The 14,003-nt window shown below is 42.0% G+C and overlaps 1 protein-coding gene across 2 annotated transcripts in view; it reads right to left on the bottom strand.

Annotated features, from left to right (window-relative positions):
- The window catches only part of LOC120879574 (regulator of G protein signaling 7 binding protein), a 110,555-nt gene extending 97,499 nt beyond the window's left edge, over positions 1 to 13,056 (bottom strand). For both annotated transcript variants that reach the window (XM_040262593.1, XM_040262594.1), the window contains exons 1-2: positions 12,220 to 13,056; positions 11,151 to 11,317 (exon numbers count right to left, since the gene is read on the bottom strand). In XM_040262593.1, coding sequence (XP_040118527.1) covers positions 11,151 to 11,317; positions 12,220 to 12,384 — 332 coding nt within the window. In that variant the 5' untranslated portion in view covers positions 12,385 to 13,056. The remainder of the gene's footprint in view (positions 1 to 11,150; positions 11,318 to 12,219) is intronic.
- Between the last annotated feature and the right edge of the window lie 947 nt (positions 13,057 to 14,003).

Below are 14,003 nucleotides of genomic sequence, written 5' to 3'. Positions count from 1 at the left end.
TACTTGCAGCTGAAGTAACAGTTCAATGATGATCAATTCCAAACTGATCATCTAGTCTTTCTTTCCCTCAGACATGCCAAGGTCAGTTCATTTTAGAACATTTACACTTGCTATTCCTTCTGCCTGAAATGTTTTTCTCTTAGCTCATCACATGACTTCTCAAAGTCAGATATCAAGTTAGAATGTCACCTTCTCAGATGCCACCACATCCATCATTCTTTAATAATATCATCCTATTTTATTTTTCCCACTGCTTTTATCACTCTCTGAAATGCTCTCTCCTTTGCTTATTTCTTTTTGTCTTTGTCCATTCAGGCTGCTATAACAAAATACCACAGACTGGGTGGCTTAGAAACTAAGAAAGAAAGTGAAGTCGCTCAGTCCTGTCCAACTCTTAGCGTCATGGACTGCAGCCCACCAGGCTCCTCCATCCATGGGATTTTCCAGGCAAGAGTACTGGAGTGGGCTGCTGAAGTGAAATACATTTTTGTATTGGAGTTTTGGAGATGGGAAATATGAGATCAAGGCACAAAAAGGTCTTGTTTGGTGTGAGCCTTCTTCCTGGCTCACAGTTTTGGAGATGGGAAATATGAGATCAAGGCACAAAAAGGTCCTGTTTGGTGAGAGCCTTCTTCCTGGCTCACAGTTTTGGAGATGGGAAATATGAGATCAAGGCACAGAAAGGTCCTGTTTGGTGAGAGCCTTCTTCCTGGCTCACAGCCAATGCCTTCTCTGTGTGTTCTCACTGGCGGAAGGGGTGAGGGATATTTCTGGAGCCTTCTTTATTAGCACACTAATCCCATACATGAGGGCTCCATCCTATGGCTTCAGTACCTTCCAAGGACCCACCTACCAGTGTCATCACACTGGGCATTAGAATTTCAACATAATAAATCTTGTGGGGACACAAAATTTTAGACTATAGCTCTTCTTGCTCATCCCTACCATGAATGCAGGGACCTTCTCTATTTTTTCAGAACTGCTGTGTTTCTGGCACCTAGAAAAGCACGTGGCATATGGATGCTCTATGAATAGGTCCCCAGAAAGGAAGATGACTTCCAGAGTTGGAAATGACTATGCTTCCTCACCGAAGATAATGTCACATGTGTTGAATAGGTTTATAGTTTAGGAAATTATGGGTTAAATACCATTTATGCCCCAACTGCTGTATATAACACCATTTACATGAGATAATGAGTTTCAAGTTCGGTCTCTCTTAATGAACTCACAATATTAATCATAGATCATCTTGAAGCCTATACCCATATCCAGAAAACCCTACCTCCCTACCTTTTATTCCTAATATAGCTCATCAGATTTTAGCTCCTTGAAGAAATTTTTTTCTTTGATTTAAAATAAAGTTTAGAAAGTAGGATGAATTGAGACAGTAGCACTGCCATATATACACTACCATGTGTAAAACAGCTTGTGAGAAGCAGCTGTATAGCACAGGGAACTCAGCTCAGTGCTCTATGTTGACCTAGAATGCTGGCGTGGGGCTGGGGGAGAGTCAAGAGGGAGAGGATATATGTATACTTATAGCTGATTCATGTTTTTATATAGCAGAAACTAATACAATATTGTAAAGCAATGATCCTCCAATTAAGAATAAATTAAAAAAATAAAATTTAGATCTACTTTTTTTTAAACCCACTCCATTTCTGGTAGATTTTTAAAAATTGATTTCTTGAATGTCACTACTTATCCTCCTTGTAGGCCTTATCCTATTTCACATCCTGCTGTGTGAAAATTATACTCAAACCCTTTCAAAGGCACCTTGCCTAACTTCCTATCCTCCCAAGTGGTTCCTGAACCTTTAATCTTTTTCATGGGTCCATTTAAAGGCAGAAAAAAATATTTTTATTCACTTTGGGACCCTCCGATCCGCTCTGAATTTCTGTGCAAGGAGCATGGCAGACAATGAGACTGCAAGCAAGACCTTGACATTTAGGAGAGTAAATTATTTCTTTTAATAGATGGAATGGGATTTTTCATCTAGAAACCATAGATGTAGACTTGATAGAATGGGGCCATCCCGCTACATATCCTTAAGGACTAAAAAGCAGACTAGTCTGAGTAAGCAAAGTATTTACAAATTAAATGGTAAAAGTTAAGTCCAGGAATACAGACTGGGGACAAAGGTCATGTGTCGTTTCCCCATATTTGCTCTCTCTCTTTTCCTTAGTGTTAAAGTCCTTCTTTTATTTTAGGTGGCAGGGATAAGAGAATACTTTTCCTTGTCTCCCTTAGGGTGAGATGTGGCCACATGATGCAATTCTGGAAGAAGTTCTGTTTGGGTCTGCTTAAAAAGAGAGGACCCAGCTGGGAAGTGGCGTTTCGCCTTCCACCTTTCTTCTGGTCTGGAACTGGGACTCATGGCTGGAGCTCCTGTTGCAATCTCACAGCATAAAGTGAAATTGATGGAGGCATGAACAACAGGCAACAGAAATGCTCACCTGTGAGCCAGCATACCAGTTCCAAACTGGCCATTCTAGGGCTTCTTTTCTGTGACAGAATAAACCCTGGTGTCTTTAAGCAACTGCTACTTTGAATTTTTGTGTTCAGTATAGCCAAATGTAATCCATTTTTATACAAATGCTCACATAGTGAGCTATAAAAAATATCCCAATGCCTAGGCTGCCTCCCAGATCATCTAAATCAGAAACTCTAGGGATGGACTTCAAGCATCAGCAATTTTTTAAAGCTTCCCAGGTGATTACAGTGTGCAGCCCAGGTTGAGAATCACTACTTCAGGCTGACAGGCCTTATTTTCAGCATGTTCAAGAATCTCCTCGGGGGTGGGGTGGTGCTTGTTAAAAAAGTTGTATTTCCAGGCCTCGTGCCCTAGAACTTTGGTTCTGTCAGTCTGAGGGCATCCCACATGATTCTGAGACAGGTTAAGGCACGAATCCCATTTAAAGAAACACTGCTTTAGGCAATGGAGCATCCTTGAAAGTTTTAAAGCAAAGAAGTGACAAGATCAGAGGAGAGTTTTAGCAGGATTAGTCTGGATCTAGTGAGAGACTGAAAGGAAGAGGTGAGAGACTAATGGTGAGGAGACCAACTGGAATAGTGGATGGCCTGAGGGGACTTGATTCTGAACTAAGTGGGTGGCCACAGAAATGGGGTGAAAAAGAGATACAACAGATGTTGGAAAAGATGAAACAGCACAGGACTTAGTAACTGACAGAATAAGACTGTGAGAGACTTTGAGATACTTATTTTTAGTAACTGAAGAATATGCTAGGGGTTTGATGCCTTCTGGGTTAATGCATTCCCCACCCACCCCAACACACACACTTTGGCTCAAACTCAGTTAAATAGCTGTAGATTGTTAGCTTACTATTTATCTGCACCTGCAAATGTTAAGTTGATTTTTGTTAACCTATTGTAATTAGAGTTTTCCATTGGATTGGAAATATTATTTGCTAAAGCAGCACTTCTTTTTAAAGGCTTAGACACATTATTCTAACAGGAATCTATTTCATAAATTTTAGTATTTATTTATAAGTATATATAATATGTGTATGAATAAGCAATATACATATGTGTAAATATGTATACAGACAAGCAATTAAATGCTTTTCAGGAAGTTTTCACTTTTTTTTTTTGAAGTCATGTCTTCTAGAGCAGAGGAAATAAAAGAACTGTGAGGTGGTTTAGTTACTGCACTGGAGTTTGCTTTATATAGTTATCTTTTTGGATGAGACACATCTAAACTTTCAAGGGCTAAGTGTTTAAAAAATGGTTTTTAAAAAATAATCTCAGTAGAAAATGGTTGTTTAACTACTCAACATAAAGTCACCAAATAGATGTTAGGATGATATTTATCAAATAACCTGAAACATGATTACCTTCTGAGTAATTCTAAAATACACAGCGCCCACTAATTTCTTAGAAGAATGAACATCTATGCCTCAGAAATTGATCTTAAGTGTGTTCTTCAAGTCCTCTCATTTAAAAACCAACATATTGGTTTTATAGTTATAAACCAGAAAAAATAAAGTCAAATATAATAGAAACATAAAATGTAAGCTAATGTATTTGCTCATTTTTTCCTAAAGTCTGTATCAAGACACAGTTTTTTCCCTCTTATTAAAGTTTAGTTAATTTTTAAATTGAAGTATATGACACAATGTCTTTTAAGAACAGATTTAAAACTACCAAGTAAACTTAAGAAACAAACAAGGTGCCCATTTCCTCATGAGCTTGGCACCTGGTATAAGCATGAATTAAACATAGCCTTGCTCTCTTGTACTTCACAGAATAAATAATAAAGTGATGAGGGGTTTTCCTAAAGTTTGTTTTAGATTTAATTTTCTCTCTAAATTGAAACATCTATTAGAAAGCTTTAACAAGGTAAAAGTCATTAGGTCTGACTTTTACCTTTACCTTTACTTTTACTTATTACAAAAATAAAAAGGCTAAACCTCAATAGGCCATGGGAGACATGTGTCTAGATTCCCTGTCACACTTGGTTTGGTTAGTAAGAATAACACTCTTCTTTAATTGGGTGTGAGTCAGTCCTTTGGTACTTGCTCCTGAGTACAGTATCAGTGCCACTGAGGACCACCACCTACTCCCAGCCATGCAGATCCGAGAAAGTGAGCGTCCTATATGTGGACAGTCAGGTGCCTAATATTCGACGTATTAATTACTACTTCTCCCTAATATTTTTTTCTGCAGTTGATTTTGCTCTACCTTCAGACATCAGTAATTGAATCAGTTAGAGCAAAGTGCTAACCATACTGGGAATTCTTTGTGAACACATACATCCATTTCATACAAAAAGTATCCTATTTCATGGTAAAAAAATCCCACCCCAATATGAGCTGCAGTGTTGCAAATGATAAAACACTGCATGCTGGGAAGTGCAAAAGTGTTGAGAAAGTATGCAGATTGCTGTTGTTCAGTCACTAAGTTGGATCCGACTCTGTGACCCCATGGACTGCAGCACACCGGCTTCCTCTGTCCTCCACTATCTCTGCAGATAGTGTTGGGCAAAACTCCATCCCCACCAGGCAAAACAACCCAAAGTATGTATTCTACTGCAGACGGGGGAAGGAAATTTGCTGTGGGTTGAATTACCCTTCTGTGTCCACACCCCTCCTCCCAAATTCATATGTTGAAATCCTGACACCTAGGATCTCAGAATGTGACCTTATTTGGAAATATGTTGGTGCAGGTGCAATTAGTAAAGTTAGCTTGAGGTCATACTAGTACAGTAGAGTGGGCCCCAAATTCAGTATTACTGATGTCTTATAAACAGGAAAATCTGGACACACATACATAAACACAGAGAAGATCGTGTGGAGTTGGAGGCAGAGATATTTCAACAAGCCAAGAAACACCAAAGATTGCCAGCAAATCACTAGAAGCTAGATAAAGAAACAGTCTTCACAGGGCACTAGCCTTGCCTTGATCTTGGGCCTCCAGTCCTGTGAAAAAAGAATTTTTCATAGTTTAAGCTACTCAGGTTGTGGTACTTTGTTACTATAGTCCTAGAAAACTAACACTGAATTGTCATTATCTTAGATGGATAGCATATTCTTTTGGTGCAGATATAACTCATGTTTCACTATCTGACCAGTGAGAGTTAAAAATTTAAAACCCCAGCATCTGTAATAGGAAGAAAACATAAAGGACAGTGTGGGTGACCTGGCATGACTACAAACTAGGCTTCACCCCAGGCCTCCTCTATAATGTGGATCAAAGAAAGCTGAGTGAGCTGCCTCCATAGTCACCAAACACCCCTTCTGCTTTCTCACCAAACACTCCTTCCGCTCTCCATCACCCCATGTAATTGCTGCACCCTCAGGCAAAGTGCTGAAAGGAAGCACCCTGACTAAGCTGCAGTGTGGATTCTCCCTCTCCCATCTCAGTATCCTAGCAAACAAGACAGGAAATGGACCCACCAGGACACTGGAAAAAAAGAGCAGGAAAGTCAAACAAGAATCAAACACAACTAAAATAGACCAAAAAAAGAAGAAGAAAAGACACCAGGAGAGATACAAGGAGAAAAACATAGGCCTGGATGGTCAGGAAAATAATCACTGAAGGGAAAACCCTAAAATCTGTGAATATGGACCCCTAGGATAGTCATTATATTGTTCCCGGAAGCCATCAGGAGATTTAGATTCTTCTTGTGATCACTGTGTGTTCACATCCTAACATTATTTCTGGAATTCAATCATCAAACTTCTGGCATGTGCTTTTTTTTTTTTTTAATAGCTCAGTTCTATAAAGAATTCTTCATGAATTAACATAGAACACTAGAATGATAAAGCCAGACGACTCAGAAATCATTCAATTCCATTTTTGAGGTGTACAGAGAATTTAACAGTCTCATCTAGTGTCACACAGCTTATACCAGAGTTAGGCTAAAAGATTTTGTAAATATTATGATTTATGAAGGATCTAGGTTAATTTATATGAAGAAAATAATCTTCAACCTAACTACTTTTGAGCCTTAACATCTCCATAGTGTTTTTAACATATTAAAGAAGAGGTCTTTCGATAACCATCTGGGAAATTTCAGCCTAGAAAGTTTTTCAGAACATAAAGTAAGAAGCCTAGGTAAACAAAAATTTATTCCAGCTGAAATATTTATTTGAAAACTATTTGATGGATATATATATATATTATGTAAATGTATCTGACTACCTGAATTTTAAATGTTTTGTTAATAATTACAGCAACACTAATATGAATTTAATACTAGCATTTGCTGGATGCTAGGCAGTCTTCTAAGTGTTTGGTGTATGTTACTTTACTCAATTCTCAGAATACTGTATGATTTGGTCCCATTATTCATCAGCCCTATTTTGCTGATTAAGAAATTGAGGCAGAGAGACAATATCTTTGCCCAAGGTCACAGTATTTGTGAGTAGTAAGGCTGAGATTTGAACAATGGCAGTCTCGCTCCAAAGTCTATGTACTTAGCCACCACACCCGACTGCCATTTACCACCCTGTGAAGCAATTGGTGTATCAGTTCGCATGTATCCCTAGTTAAGTGGTGAAGCCAGGATTTTATCCAGGGTCAGATGGTAAAGAATCCGTCTGCAATGCAGGAGACCTGGGGTCGATCCCTGGGTCAGGAACATTCCCTGGAAGAGGGCATGACAACCCACTCCAGTTTTCTTGCCAGAGAACCCCCATGGACAGAGAAGCCTGGCAGGCTACAGTCCATGGGGTTGCAAACAGTCGGACATGGCTGAGTGACTGATCATACAATCTGATTTAGAGTCAGTGCTCTTTCCTAAGACAGCTATACTGCCTTTCATAGTAGCATACTCAAACCTCGCTTTCACTCTCATCAGCAGCCACTAACAGAAGGTTGTGGTGTGAAGACCCAGAGCAACATAGACACCATAGAAGAATATAGGACAAGGACTCCTAATCACCAACCCGCCAGCCGCAGCATGAGCTAGAGGGTTTGCTAGAGGATATCATCTCCTCTGGTCCTCCTGGCTCGTGCTCTTCTGTCTTCACTCTCAGGAGACGATGTGGTTGATGGAACAGACACTAGACCACGGAGCATGAGGCCTGGGTTGCATCCTTAGAGCAATCTGGCAAGGGCAGAGTGCCACTGCCAGGGTAGGCATCACCCAGCTGGCCCCCTAAGTCCTCTCAACTAACTCAGGAGTAAGCATGACAACTAGTTTACAAATGAGGGAACTGAGATTCAGAGGGTTAAGTAATTCCATCAAGAGCAGCAAATATGGTATTCAGAGCAGGTCTGCCTGACTATGAAATCCTCATACACACTCGTATGACCAAGTTGCTTCTAAAGTCACTTTAAATCCTCCAAAACTCAGATTCTGCAAATATAAAGGGAGGATATTTTGCGAACTCAGTATTCTCTATATCTTGGAGCCCTAGGGATTCTTCAAAGGCATCTCAGAAGTCATTTTTGGAAGGAAGTTCAGGAGACAGGGCCCAGAAAGCCAGCTACCCCTGTGCATACATGCATGCCCATACTCACACACACACAGAAACACCGAGCAGGGCCCCGCTTAGCTTTAACACCTTGGAGAAGATCAGCATGGTGAAGGCACAGTAAAGAAAGAAAAGGCTGTACCCAAACGTCTGCTGATCTAAATACAATCTGAGAAAGTGTTTCCCTTGTGTCTGTGAAGAAGGCCTGCTTACCCAGGGCCAGCTAGTGAGAACCACACTCTGAATCTTCTTCTCTTGTGATCACCAGTCCTTGAGGACTTCAATTGGTCAGGGATAGAAGTGATATAGCATTTGTGGCTTAATTCTTTTTTTTTTTTAACTTTTAACCCAAACTATATTCCTCCCCAGAGAAACAAATTGGTGCTTAGATGATCACTATCAGGCAGGCATCTTGATGCATGCATGGAGAGCCAAGCTTTACTTTGTCCCATCTCATATCACTCTCACTAAAAACTACATATGTTGAAAAGAATAAACCCAACAAAAGGCAAGTGTTAATCATGGTAACAGTGGTCACACTTTTTTAAAAACACTTATTGAGGTATCCTTTACATACTGTAAAATTCACTCATTGTTTAAGTGTGCAAGTCATTGATTTTCAGAAAACATACAGTTGACAACTATCACCCTAATTCAAATTTGGATCATTTCCATCATCCCTAAAGATACCTCAAGCTCATTTGCACTTACTCTCTGTTCCCACCCTAGGAAACCACTAATCTGCTTTCTGTTTCTTATAGATTTGCTTTCTCTGAGCATTTCACTTAAACGGAATCATATGTGGTATTTTCTGACTGTCTTCTTTCATTTTATGTACTCTTTTGGAAGTTCATCTCTTGAGCATGTCTTAGTACTTCATTCCTTTCTACCTGACATCTTTTTGAACAGCAGCATTATATGGAGGAAAGATCATGGTTTTCAGAAGCATGCAAACCTGGGGCCAGATTGAAGTACCACTTTTTAGCTGTGTGACTGGGCAATTTGCTCAACCTCCCTGAAACCAATTTGTCAAATAAAAATACTAATCCTTCCCTCAGAGGATTATTCTATCAATTAAATGGATTGTACCAGCAGACAATGGGCACTCAAGAAATCTAGTCTTTCTGTCTATATTCCCCAGGAATCATTGCTTTTCTTACCCCTGCATCCAATTGTAAAGTGAATCCTGCAGCCTCCCTACCAACTTTCACAGGAAGCCTGAAATGAGAGCCTGCATAACCAGCAATATCAGGAACAGAATTCCACCCAGGGGAATCACATCCTTCATTAATGGGGTCCAGATGGTGATGGGTTTAAGGGATTTTCCTCAATTATCTTGCTGTCATTTTTCAGAAAGGCTAAACTCTATCTCATTATTTTAAGGAGGAAAATGTTTCAAATTCGACAACAGAACACTCAATAGAGTTAACCTTACTTTTGCAAGGCTCTAAGAACAACCCGTTTTCCCACGAATCCTTATAAACCTGCCCCAGTAACATTCCTCAAATAACATGTAAGCAAGTAGTGAAAGGCTGTAATTCCCTGAATTAATAAAATTCACCTCAAAGCCTCAAAACTTAACTGGTACCCAATAGCTGCAGACTCTTTCTTTCCTAAACCTTTAGAAGAAACTGAATTTCACGTGTGTAGCAGAATAGGCTAAACTGACCTCCTTGTTCATTTCTCCAGTACATCTTATCTGATTAGAACATGTTCTCAATTTGAGGTCCAGTTCAAAGGAATCCTGGATATAAACCCATCATAAACTGTTAGACACACAGTTTACAAATATGCAGTTCCTTAGCTCTGAGCATAACACTCGCTGTTCTAAACCTGTTTTTCCTTCTGAACCATTGTTTCTTTATAGACTTTAATCCACCATGATTCCCTTTTGTGTTTCTGATTGTTTTTCTCTCTTCTTCTCTGATACTTTTCACAGCTGTATTTCCTCCCCAAAATCCTTAAACGCTTAGATTCACTCGCAGATTCACTTCTTGTTAAGTATAGTATAACAGACAAAACAGAAAAGGACAATAATGTTCAATACTTCTACTAAATAAAATAGGTTTGTAACATTTTATATGTCTCTCACTTCAAGGGGATTAGTAGAGTGTATCATTTTTCATCATATAAAATATAAACTAGTTGTCAAATGTAAACTAGTTATTAACAGAGGTGACATACAGTTTTCTAATCTTTATATACCAATAACTGTCACCATATATATTAATGGCACTAAAGATAAAATGATTCTTTCAAAAAAGTAAATTGGATATAATTCCTATAAGTGATCAATCTACAACATTAGCACAAGAGTCAAACCAGAACTTCTACTGTGATATAATCATACTGATAAAGACAAACATATAAAGGTTAAATCCAGACTGAAACACACTTAAATCAATGTACCTGCATAAAGATTCCTGTGTTTCCTTGCTGTTTGTACTTATCTGAAATAGGAACTGTTAACAAAATCCACAATTAAATTTTCTCCCACTATTGAGAGATCAGGAGGAAGTGAGTGTGGTCTCAGGAGAGAAGTTTTCACTTACTGTTTTATCACCTAAAATAGGCATGAGAATCCATAAATGTGATAAAAAGAATTAAAAATAATTGGGGAAGGGAGCAAAAGCAGCTTAAATTTAGTTAAATTTGTGAATTTCCCTGATCCTGAAAAAGTTTTTCTCAAGGTCAAACTTCCCTTTCATACACTACAGTGAAGAAAGTAATTTATATCCAAGACTTTATTTTAGGGATCTTATTTTAAATGGTATCATAGGAATTTGACTCATGGTATAAATAGTAAATCTAGGATTTAGCAAAGATTTTTGTGCAGTACATGTTTAGCAGCAGATGACAAAATAATCTTGAGGCATGATGATTTAACTTCACTTTGGTGCAAAAACATCTTAAGCCTCAAATTCCAAAATGTGGCCAGCATACTGAAAGTTAATTTTGAAAAAAAAAAAAAAAAGACACTTAATGACCCAAATATTCAATATATATACAAAAATCACACAACTTTTGGATTATAATTTGGCCTATAGTTTGTTCACAGCTCTCTAGACAATCCTGACCTCAGAGTAATTGGTTAAAACCTCACATTTGCAGCGATCATCTCTGAGGCTTTCATCACTCTAAATATCCATTGTGTGCCAGCATTCACACATCATATACATGAATTACTAAATAACGCCAAGAGGCTCCTACCCCGAGATGGCAGCAAGTTTTTGGTGTGCCTGGCGGGCCATTTCACAGCCTTTGGTTCTTGTCTTGTGCATTTCTGCCCGGAGAGAGGGGCAGCTGACCGAGACGTCCCCAATGGAAATGACCAATTCTCGGTACAGGGCCACTTGCGTGTTGAACTCTTGCACAAGCTGGAAAAGAAGCGAGTTTCTTTCATAAGACATTTACCAACAGAAAGTTTGCTATTTTTTCCTATGTAAACAGAGGCTGATTTCACTGACCCCCAAGCCACCTCAAATCTCCTGCTAAAGAGCCTACAGAGTGTTTAAAGACTGGGACACAAAGATTGTTCTCTTTGTCCAAGGCAAGTGTTTATTTTTCATCCCTAAGTCTGGTCATGGAAGTTCTATTTCCAGACCTACTTGCTCGCATCCGTTCAGACTCAAGTTTCTGACGATCGAGAGCATATTGGGAGAGCTACCATGCCACTCCCAGGTCACCAGAGAGTAATGCTGGCAATTCTCGCATAGAATGTTCCCCTCTACTACAGCGGGGATGTGAATTTGAATTGGCCTGTGGATTTCAAAAGGCCAAAGGTGGGTTGTATTAGGCAATCCGTTCACTTCCTGCCAGACCACTGAACAGTTTGGGCTCTGGTGTCTGACAGGAAGACCCGCCACAGCCTCTGCGCTGGAACCTTCGTCCCCTCCGCAGCGCCCTGTGCGTCCTGTTTGGGTTTGTTTGCTCCTGTCTCCCCCCAATTCAGCACTCTTACCTTCCTAACCCCTCCCTCCCTGGTGAGCCAGCCAGTTCACCGAGTCTTTCGTATCTGCCATGCTCCGAGGGGTTAGAAGGATGACCTACAACCGCTGCCCCCAAGACAATCTCCGCGGCACTTCTTGGCGGGTCCATGACGACCCAGGTGTCACCCCGAATCTGGGGGACTGCAGATTTAAAAATAGTGCATGTACACGTGATCGGCATGGAGGAGATGAGGGTGGCGGAGTGGCTGGCACTCAGGCGAACGATTAACGGACACGATTCCCCCACATCGCCAAAGGGAAAAGAAAAAAAAGACGCATTTTCCACCTACCATCTTGCAATCGTCCAGGGCTCGTTGGCTTTTGTGGGCGCTCTCGGAGCCGCTGCCCCTGCGCTCCCAGTCCCCGCTCTGCAGCGGGGGCTTGCTGATCTGGAAGACTGAGGAGCGGGTGGACCGGCTGGGGCGCTTTTTGCGCCCATTCGGTGCAGAACTCATGCATACACATCCACCAAGCCGAAGCCGCTGGTGCAGCGCGCCCCGGCGCGGGCGGCCCGGTCGTTGCCCTGCGAGCCGCCGCCGAGCAGCCGGAGCTGGGACCGAGGCGCGGCGCTCACAGGGTTGGGGCTGACTGCGCGGGTGGGTAACCTTCAGCTTGAAGGAGAGCCGGGGAAGCGCTGGCTGTGCCGTGCAGCATCGCTGCCACTAGCAGCGAGGAAGGGGCTCGGTCAAGTTCTGCTCAGCAACACTGCCGGCCCTGTCCCGGGAGCTGGGCGCTGGCGCGGGCTCGCACCGCTTTCCGCTCGGCATGGATCGCAAGGCTGGGCGAGAAGGAACACGCCGCCCGGCGGTTCCGAGTTTCCATTCAGATGGACAGTTTTCAAAAGCTTGCGCTGCCAGGTGGAGGGGGGCAGGGGGTGGGGGTGCAGCAGGGAGGGTGTCGCTCTAGCTTCGGGTGTCTTCCCACGGCGGCGGCGCTCCCCTCCCTCCCGTCACCAGGCCTGGAAGGGCTGGCTGTCCCCAAGCAGGCAATTGGTTCTAATCCGCTGTCTTGATCCCTCGTCTCCACGGGGCTCGCCTCTTTGAGGATCCCAAATGAATCCGTGGCGGGACTGGCAGACGCAGGGAATCAGTCCGGCTGACGTGGTTCGCGGCCGGACGCATGGATAGGATGGGAATACTAATGTGATCCGTCCATACAACCCCCTTCCCCCTCCAGGGCTTATGCACTTATCCAATCAAATCCCCGGGAACATCAATTGCAATATTACTTCATCGGCTCTATTATTAGAAACGAAAAGTGTCATCAGAGTGGAGCACATTGCCACATGCTGGGACCTAAACCCGATTCCAGATCAACCAGTTTGGGCTTGAGGCCCTCGCCGTCAGAGATGTTCTGGGGCCACAGATGAGCGGAGCCCAAGGAGGAGGCAGTGAGATTTTAACCTCAGAAGGAAGATCTCTTGATAACAGTATTTGAAAATAGTTTTGTTTCCCTGGGTTTTGTTGTGCTTTTGTCTTTGTTCGGCCCGTACAGGGAGGGAAACCAGCAGCAGCGGAAGCAGAAGGCCATAGGCCTTCAGTCAAACTGGTCCTCCAGCCATGCCATCCCATCCTAACTAGTGAAGTTCCTGGTCTTCCGTTCTGGAGGCGGGGTACCCAGCTCTGAGAGTTTCCCAGTGGAGGTCTGAACAAGAGCCAACAGGCCTCCCTGGACACTGGAAAGGCTCAGTTCTCCTCTGTGGATCTCACAGAGATCCAGTGACCCAGAGGCCAAAGGAGGTGTCCCATGAAAGGGGGCCCCTGGAGAGAGTTCCTTGGCCATTTAAGTTCACTCTTACCACTGACTTCCTAAGATTATTCTGGAAGGAAGAGAGCTAGTGTAGGCATTCAACTCCAGTGCTCTGAGAATGCTTGTTCCCATGAACGGTTTGTTTGGAGGGGACAGATAAAGAAGTCTGTCACAGGGGAACTAGTTATGTGTTGAAAAACCTGGTGAAGAACAAGACGGAAGTTTCTAGTCAGTCTCTTATGGGGTTATAGAGGGTATACAGAGAGGGAGAGCCAGAAATAGCCAGAAAGGCTAACACCCTAAGAAGACGTTTCTAGATTATTAT

Source organism: Oryx dammah, unplaced genomic scaffold, assembly GCF_014754425.2.
Source record: "Oryx dammah isolate SB20612 unplaced genomic scaffold, SCBI_Odam_1.1 HiC_scaffold_20, whole genome shotgun sequence".
Classification (NCBI taxonomy): Eukaryota; Metazoa; Chordata; class Mammalia; order Artiodactyla; family Bovidae; genus Oryx; species Oryx dammah.
The sequence above is the reverse complement of the archived record's forward strand: the minus strand, read 5'-3'. Positions and strand labels throughout refer to the sequence as shown.